Consider the following 9023-nt stretch of genomic DNA (forward strand, 5'->3'; position numbering starts at 1 on the left):
AGTGATACGTCTGCACACCATACAGGATGAGGACCCAACTTGGTGGCTTGGGTTCAAATGTAAATTAGTGGCACTTTTGACCACTGCTAACCGTAGCCAGCTTAGCATACTATACCAGCATTCTGAGGAGCCCTTATTTTAGTGAAAATGTGGTGCTTGAGAAAAGACACGTTCCCACTCCTTCAGTGATACTGTACTTAGAAAGTACCTTAAATATACGTGCACACCCTTAACAGTTCAAACTATAAAGACACAATTTCACATTTATTATCATATCCACACCATACACAATTCAAACACGTTTGACAAAAAATATGAAAAAGAACATAATTGCTATTTACCAAGTTACTGTTCCATTGCTTGCCAAAATCAACTCAACGTTGAATTTCTTCTATTGGTAACCTCTACTGAGATAAAAAATAAAAACGTTCCAACTTAGCATACTGCAGCACCATATAATAAGACCACACAAATTATATCTAGACTGACTAAGCCATCAGAAATAGATACAGATCATTAATAACCACATCAAGGGTTGGGCAGTTACATTTCAAATACATGATTAATAACTTTCAAGCACAATAAATATAATCCTGATGGACAGTCTGGAGGAAAACCATCACACAGATGCTGTATACAGCTGTGACATCATAACTAAATATCTGGTAGCACTGTGCAAGGGCCTGGTGGCCTGGCTGTGTCTGTAGTCAACAAAGCTACAACCACTGTTGCCTAGCAAGTTTAATAAGTCAAACGGGCTACTGAGGCCTTTCCTACTCATTCACTCCTTAATGTTAAGTTGGATTGAAACCAAAAGAGTCACCAATAAATTAAAAACATTTTTTTGTGTGATCTGTCAGAAAATGATATATAGATGTCATGTATGATCATGGAACAAGTAAAACAATGTAAAAATTCTGCCTTGACAATATTTCTTTTCCTCATTGACCCATATTGTATTGACTACGTCTCATCAATACTCATTCACTGATTAACCAAGAAAAAGCTTCTTTTTTTTAAAACAACAAAAAACATCTAAACTCAAAACAGACAAGTTTCATGTGCACACGTTTTTGAGCCTTGTTTGTAGCAGAATCATTGTTTTGAGAACAAAAGCTTGTGTCTCGGCCCTTCACTGGCTGCGTTCTTTTGGCTCTTTGTATTTCCACTGGATGTAGTCAAAGATGTCCTTCTCAGAGTCCACCAACAGAGGCTCCCCTGCCATGCCTAGCAACCACAGAAGGACAATGAAAAATAAATTTGATATGTAGTCATTTTGCAGGTGCTTTTACAAAACTGTATTAAGTAACTGTACATCCCAGTGATAGTTAGTAGATGCTCTTATGTGAAGAAGTCATGTTAGCAATCACAGTGCTACACACACTTCTTTCCTCCTTCATACCCCTCGCACAGTTCTAAGCTCCCCTGGACAACTCAAGGTTTAACCTTTGATCTCAGCGTGCATGACTCACCAGTGACCCCCAGTGGCCGGATGGTGTACTCGTTGAGGGTGAAGCCCTTCTCCAGAGCATGGGTTCGCATGTTCTTGTTGAAGATGTCGCTCCCAGTGAAATACAGAACGCCACAGTAGTACTGGTCCTTAGGAATTAACCTGGAGCAGAACCGGAAAGGAAACATGAAAAAGAGACACATATGTATAACTACATAATATTCCTTAATATTCCTTCACCCTGTACTAAAACAGGATGTTGATTCTTTAAGCGTCTGATAACACAAGTGTGGATTTCTGTACTGAAACAATACATCTTCCGCAACATAAACAGCCTGCCATGCTGCTGACTACCCTGCTCAATAAGGACCAAGCCTGAGAGGGGAGGAGCTGAGAGGAGAGGGTCTGGTTGGCTGTCACGGTCACCTGATGTCAATGCGCCTGTGAAGGTACTCTTCTTCCTCCTCTTCGTCGCTCGGCTGCAGCTGGCACACCCCCTAGAGACACAGCGACCAGCTCAGACGTAACGCCACTGAACACCGAACAAGACCCAGCAACCCCCTCTAAAAACGCCGCCAGGCCTCACCATGAACTTGGTGTCCCCTTTGGACAGGGTGTCGGTCACGAACCCGACGGACTCCAGGTGGTCCACTACGTCATGGAGGAGTTTGGCCTGGGGAAGAGAGAAGGGGAGGCAGGTGAGAGACCATGCAACGACCCTTCACTGCGCTGGAGTTGTGGTGCAGAGGTCATGCTTGGGGTGAACGAATACCTGCTTCTCAGACTCTGAAGTATAATCAGGGTGGGTTAGGAGGATGTCAATATCCCCACTGGACTCTGCACCTGAGACACACACACACACAATAATATGGGTGTTATCACCATTAAGCATTAATTATTTCAGACAATGGTATGTTGTTACTATTGCCCCCCCTGATCTAACAATAATACAGCATGGAAACCCATCCTTGAATGACTCTCTCCACTGATGTTATCATCCACAGCTCCTGAGAGAACAGTGCAGCGATGTGCAAATTTACATAGAGGAAGTGCTACCAGGCCTGCATTAATATGCACACCCACTGATCCTTCACTTCCTGACCACTGACTGCATCATCTCACCTCTCCTGTAACTCCCACAGATTGTGCCGATGTAGTCAGTGCCAACTTTGTCCAGTTCCTTCAGGATAAGCGCCTGCGTGCACACACACACACACACACGGTTCAAGTAAACACAACGATATGTAAGATGTTTCATGGCAAACAGCCCATACTTCAGTCACTCACTTCCATCGTCTGCATCTCTGCTCGTGGAATTCTTTTTTCAAACTCCTCAAAGTACCTGCCGGAAGCACGACACAGTGTCATGCAGGTTACACACATATTATGTATGTATTATGTATATAGGACAGCCAGCACACTTACTTGAGCCCAATCTGCTGATGATGGTTAAGCTTGTGCTCAATGTTCTTCAGGTCTAAAAGATACAACAGTGTATTGATTAGTCACTGAACTCAAGTCTTCAGTGCAACTACATCTGATGTATGAGGTTTAAAAAAATCAAAACATACCTTCCAGGGTCTTGACTCCCTCGTCAAAGAACTTCCTGGCTGCAGCAGGCCTAGATAAATAGATAATATACAAGTTAGAAAACAATATCTTCAAGATTCCAGGTGTTCATGTGCAGTAGAGCAGGATAACATACCCAATACCAGTCACTCTGGTAAGGAAGTTGATGGAAGAACTTGTATCATCATTACGAATCTAAAAACACAACACAGATAAGTCTTTTTAGGATGGAATTTGGGAAGTTCACAAAGGGCTGTTAAACCGTTCCCCAGACCCTCACCTTGTCCAGTTTCCTGAGTGTGCCTGTTTGTAAAAACTCATCAATCTTCTCTGCAATTTTAGCACCAACACCGTCCTGATAAAAAAGGCAAATTTTGTACGGTGATTTATTTGCACTTTCTTTTACACTTTATAACTCTGTGCCTCCCATACACACTGGAGAGTGGTACTTCCTCATTGCATTACAATTAAATTCAGAAAGATATATTCCACCTACCAATTTCTTGGCCTCTGTGCCACTTTTAATCTTCTGGGGGTACTTTGAGATAACAGATGCTGCTTTCCTGTGGAACATGACATAGACATAGTACAACCATTCAGTCCTTTATCTAGGTGTTACAATAGGCAAGCAATAGAAGTAAACACTTAGTATCAATGGATTTGCACAGATATCGTCCTACCTGTATGCGTTGTACTTGTGGACAGCTCTGTTGACATTTCTCTCATAGTTGGCCAGTTCTAGGACAATAACAGACACAGAGAGCAAGGACATTAGGTGGCTTGCTAGTGTATGTGGCTTTCTACAAAGCATGGCATTTCACTGCGGTCAGTGGGTAGTGCAGAAGCACATGCTGTTTTGTTTTGGGGTTATGGTTTACGCTAATCAGCTCTCTCATGGTGCTTGGTAACTATGCCAAATTATAAACATTTAGTCATTTAGCAGACGCTCTTATCCAGAGCCTGTCATTGAACCTTAATATGACAGGGAGCTTTAAATAGTACAAACTTAAACCACAATCAGCCTGAGAAATACGAAGTGTGCCTTTTTTTTTGTGTGTTCTGGTCAGCTCGCTACGCTGACTCTTGTTTAACTAGGATAGCTAGCTAGCTAGCTAACTTGCACTTCTCGACTATTGAAAGCAGCTAGAGCTACCATAGCCAGATACCCATAACTCACCAACAAGAAAGTCTGTAATTCCTTCATTTAGGGATTCCTGTGGCGCTTTCCTTTTACTCATCGTTGTATAGTGTTTTTTTATGTGTACTTGCACACAAGTTCACTTACGAGAACCAGCAGTATCTGTTAGCTAGCTAAACTAGCGGTTAGCCTAAAGCTAGTGAACAATGAAATCAAGAGGGGGCAGCCGGGCATTCGTCACACGTCATAGAACTTGGGGGCGTGCCTATGGATGAGAACAAGCAGGATATTTAATGTGTTTTGTATAAAAAATCACATATATAATATACCCACGGATTAATAACTAAAGACAACAAAAACCATGTTGTAATAGAGGGCCCAGGGGTCCACAGCACCCCAAACAAATACTGTCCAGTCAATCTTTTTAAATAAAAAACTGAATACATCCTACATTTGTGCATGACAGATTCATTATAGTCAGTAGTTTCAATAGAATAACAGCAGTATATCACACAAGTGACATTACAAACACAATTTATAAGAAAATACAGGGTAACGTTCCAGTCAGTTACAAAAGTTGATTTGATATCCATTCCAGAAACCTTCCTACAGAATAGCTGACTACTGTAAAGTACAAAATGTATATTGTCTGTCACCCAAGAGTCTATTGAGGATCAAACTGTGTCATACATTCAGTATCAATAGTATGAAATACAAAGAAATCCTGCTTAACCTCAAAGAGGTAAAAATATAACTTAATTCAATAAATTCACATCTAACAGCTCTTGAGTCTGTACTATTTACAAGCTCACTCATATTCAGATTATTTATTTTTTTGAACATTTGTAAGCGCATTATGAAAATAAACGTTATCTAACGGGATAACACAGTTCCTTCAAGTCTTTCATGACATCTCCTCAGTCTTGTCTCCTCTGGCAGATTCTCCCCCTGGCCACTGGAGGTTAGGAGTTGGTCTTGACGAAGACCTTGTCCCGGGAGAAGATCTTGATGGCCTCTTCTACCTCCGAGAGCTGCTGGTCCAACTGGCTGCGGCGCGAGCGAGTGCTCAGGGTGTCAGCCCTCACCGGGAGAGAGAGCAGCTCAGCCACCAGAGTCTTGTGGGCTGGGAAGGAAAGGGAGAGAGAGACAGACAGAGAGAGAGAGAGAGAGAGAGAGAGAGAGAGAGAGAGAGAGAGAGGGGGGGGGAAGAAATAGAGAGAGAAAGATATAGAGGAAGAGAAAGAAACCACAGACAGACAGATAGAGAACAGAGAGAGCCAGAAAGACAGAGAGAGGGTGGAAAGAGCGTGCATCAGAACGAGTGTTCATTTGAGCGCATCATGCGTGCCTTCTAAGATAAGGAGCTTAACGGGAAGACTAGTCTGTAGGTACGCTGAGAAGAGGAGGAGAGACGTACTGTCTCTCAGGGTCTGCAGCGTCTCCTGTCTCTCCCCCTCTGGCATCAGGGTGTGGCCAGCTGGGACGGAGGGATCAGGGGTGTTCCTCCTCCTCTCCTCTGCTTCCCTCCTCCACTGCTCCTTCCTCTCCTCCAGGCTGAGAGAGCGACAGAGAGAGCGAGAGAGAGAGAGAGAGAGAGAGAGAGGGAGGGTATGTGAATGAGAGAGCAAGGAGAAAAACATGATGTTCACATTTCAGAGAGAACATCACTGTTCATGGTATATGGATGGTATATACACATCTCAGCACCCAGTGCTTGTAAACTGGTGCTACACAGGGGTAGGAACGGGATGATTTTGTGTTGAACAGAGATGAACTCACTACTGAGGGACCTGTCCCTTGACAGCGCTGGGAACAGGCTTGTTGCTGAGGCTGGTCAGAGACTGGGAGCGTCGCAGCCCAGTCTTCCTAGCCCCGCGGGCGTTGTGGCTCACAAAGTCCACCGTCCTCCCCCGCACCTCCAACTGGGGCACCATGAACAACAAAAGGCAGAAGAGAAGTAAATTCACTGTGACATGAACGTAAAAACATGCCAATCAATATCAGACGTGAAAGCTGAGTGAGATCGCTGGACCTTACATTTGTTCCGGCATATCTGTGTGAGTACACAAAATCTGTATTGCTGAGGTGATCCTAATCTAATGTGAATGTACCAAGCTTTTCTACTTGACCCAAAAAACACTACCCCCCCCCTAAACCTCCCCAAATCCCAGAATGTTATTCTGCCCACATCTGATACAGAATGTCCTCTCACCTGCAGCCTGTGGGTGCTGTTGTGCGAGGCCGGACGAGGAGATGGACATGGAGAGGGTGAGGGTGAAGGGGCCCGCTGTGGTCGGGGGCGACCAGCAGAGCCGCAGTGGGAGTGGGCTTTCAGGAAGTTCTGACACTCCGCCCTGGCAGGAGGGCTGGTCTCTTGCTAGGAGGAGAAATTGCGGAGCCTTATTCTTCCACACTTCAGTGAATTATAACAACGTTCACAATCCTCTAGAAGCAAGTGAGGGAGGGAGTCAAGTGGCTGAGCGGTTAGGGAATCGGGCTAGTAATCAGAAGGTTGCCGTTGCCAAATGATGTTGTGTCCTTGGGCAAGGCACTTCACCCTACTTGCCTCAGGAGGAATGTCCCTGTATTTACTATAAGTCACTCTGGATAAGAGCGTCTGCTAAATGACTAAATGTAAATGTAAGTGGTCAGCTGTGGGCTCGAACTGTCAACGGCAACTCTGTCGACGCGAAAAGGACGCGTGCGAGAGTGACTGGGTGCTACGTTGAATGCTTGCTGACAGTGGATCGGATGCTGACCTCCAGTTGGCCCCGCACGGGACGGCACCTCACCTGAAGCTGGGCCATGACTCTGGAGGGGACGTCCTGGTACTTGGGGGAGCTCCAGAGGGCCTTAACAGGCACGGGGCGGGCCTGCTGCCTCTGGACCTCCTGTTCCCGGCACCTCTTCTGGATCTCTCGGAGCCGGCGCACGTTCTCCTTCCCGTAGTCACGCAGCATCTGCTCTGAGGGACACAACACAGGTGCACGTTGTATGCATGTTGTATGTAGCTTTGGATGAAAGCATCTGCTAACTGAATTAAATATTAAAATAAAAAGCCTGCAGAGATGGGTGAGTGAGAATGACTGTATCTACAGTAGCCTACACCTAATTCAGTATGAAGTAGGCCTAGCTTACATTATTTTATGGAGTAAGTTGTTTCCTGGTTAAGGCTGCAAAAGGATTGCTGTCCCCGATCAAGTTTAACAAGCAAAACTGGACGAGTCACTGACACTGAACACACATCACTTACACACTTACACTGTTACTACATATGAGTTAGTAACACCCCAAGTTTCAGTGCAGGACTTGCATTCTAAAACCACTCCAACTTCAGATGGCTTTAACTGTGACTTGAGAAAAAGTAATAATGAGGAGGGCGTGTGGACCCTGTGAGCAAGTACTGTTTGTCCTTACTGTGTTTGGGGGGGTTGGGGCTGAGAGAGATCCCATCCAGTTTGAGTAGGGCCCCTACGACACCTTTCTGGCCCCTCTCCAGGATGTGGGTGGCGTTGGGGCTGATGCGGGGGGCCCGAGGGGCACGGGCACTGTAGAAGCCAGGGTACATTACAGGGTCTGGAGCCAGGGGTCCAGATAGCAGGCCAGGGCCCCCTTCAGCATTCCCCTCCAGGCGACCCCTGGCTTTGGTTCAACACACGTGAGGATGGGGGAGAGTGAGGTTAACGTTATGAAAGAATTACCATTTCACAGAAAAATAATACTCAGCAATGAGTGGATACTTGTAAGGAGCACTGACAACTAATTGAGCTAAGAGGTTAGAAGTTTAACATCTTACCAGAGGCTGGTCGCCTGTAGTACTCAGGGAACAGAGAGGGGTCTGGGGGGATAGGCCCAGATATCATAGACGGTCCTTCACACATCACTCAAGCACCTTCACGAACAGGAATCAAGAAATAGTCAGAATGCTTTTGTTTTTAAGTATATAGATCAAATGAGCTAACTAGCCAGCTAGTTTTCAAACGCAACAGAACATAACGTTACTTGATTCTGGTGAGCATGGCTAGCTAGGCTAGCGTTTATGGCATGCTAAGGTAAATCGTTGGCTGGCTATTTAAGTTCAGCAAACAGAGTTGACAGAGATAGCATGAAAATAATGTTTTAAGTACGTTGTAATGACATAAAAAGTGAAATGCAGATATTAGCGATTCTCCATGACAGTACTTTCAGTTTACCTGTACAATCTTAAGAGAAAGACACTTGTTAAGCCACCGTCGTTGATTGCCTGGTCAACAACACGCAGACTGATGACGCAGTGTCAACACTACTCAAGCCGAATTCCTCACCATGGCAACGCTGATGACCCATATTTTATATGGCTCTGACCCATACCGCAGATAAAAAGGCTCTGAACTTGTCTTAAAGACATTAAGCTGACAAGTGAACAAGCATGGACACATTTTTTGAAATTTTCATTAAAAAAACGATTAAAAAGAAATTTCAACGTTCAGACCAGGCTACTTTAGTTCAATCAGTTCGTTTCGCACCAGTATGGTTATAATACAACTATCGCTACAGTACAAAGTAGGCTAGCTACAGTAGCCTACACATTCAATTTTCAAACCATTAGCTCTAACCTACTGTGAAGCTAGCTAAGAAACATAATAATTGAAAGCAGTTTTGCAAGAAGTGTCCAGTCTGCTGTGTTTATAATCACATAAGCAACACTTGGGTATTTTTAACCGACACTCTTATATACCAATGACCGACTGTGATTCACAGTGATGTATGTATCTCTCTCTCGCTCTCATAGCTTATGTCCATTTGGACTGCCAAAAGGCACCCCTGGATGCAGGCCAAGCCAGTCTGATGTGTCAATTTTAAAACACCTCTCGCTCATAGATGAAG

The 9023-nt window shown here is 44.6% G+C and overlaps 2 protein-coding genes across 3 annotated transcripts; both read right to left on the bottom strand.

Annotated features, from left to right (window-relative positions):
- Positions 1-986: 986 nt before the first annotated feature.
- polb (polymerase (DNA directed), beta) lies at positions 987-4353 on the bottom strand. The gene is made up of 14 exons (XM_067227828.1): positions 4197-4353; positions 3700-3757; positions 3516-3582; positions 3300-3374; positions 3156-3214; positions 3022-3071; positions 2876-2927; positions 2738-2792; positions 2573-2645; positions 2223-2293; positions 2037-2123; positions 1877-1947; positions 1473-1612; positions 987-1227 (listed from the first exon to the last, which is right to left on the bottom strand). Exons 1-14 carry the CDS (start codon positions 4255-4257, stop codon positions 1133-1135), a joined length of 1014 nt encoding a protein of 337 aa, XP_067083929.1. The 5' UTR covers positions 4258-4353; the 3' UTR covers positions 987-1132.
- Positions 4354-4493: 140 nt separating this feature from the next.
- On the bottom strand, positions 4494-8400 carry enkd1 (enkurin domain containing 1). 2 transcript variants are annotated; one of them, XM_067228177.1, is made up of 8 exons: positions 8351-8400; positions 7954-8049; positions 7575-7799; positions 6950-7122; positions 6370-6534; positions 5937-6079; positions 5575-5711; positions 4494-5280 (listed from the first exon to the last, which is right to left on the bottom strand). In XM_067228177.1, exons 2-8 carry the CDS (start codon positions 8036-8038, stop codon positions 5120-5122), a joined length of 1089 nt encoding a protein of 362 aa, XP_067084278.1. In that variant the 5' UTR covers positions 8039-8049; positions 8351-8400; the 3' UTR covers positions 4494-5119. The 2 variants fall into 2 exon arrangements, with proteins under 2 accessions (XP_067084278.1, XP_067084279.1); XM_067228178.1 differs by having other exon boundaries at positions 7575-7795; positions 8351-8380.
- Between the last annotated feature and the right edge of the window lie 623 nt (positions 8401-9023).

This window comes from Osmerus mordax, chromosome 24 (genome assembly GCF_038355195.1).
Source record: "Osmerus mordax isolate fOsmMor3 chromosome 24, fOsmMor3.pri, whole genome shotgun sequence".
NCBI lineage: Eukaryota > Metazoa > Chordata > Actinopteri > Osmeriformes > Osmeridae > Osmerus > Osmerus mordax.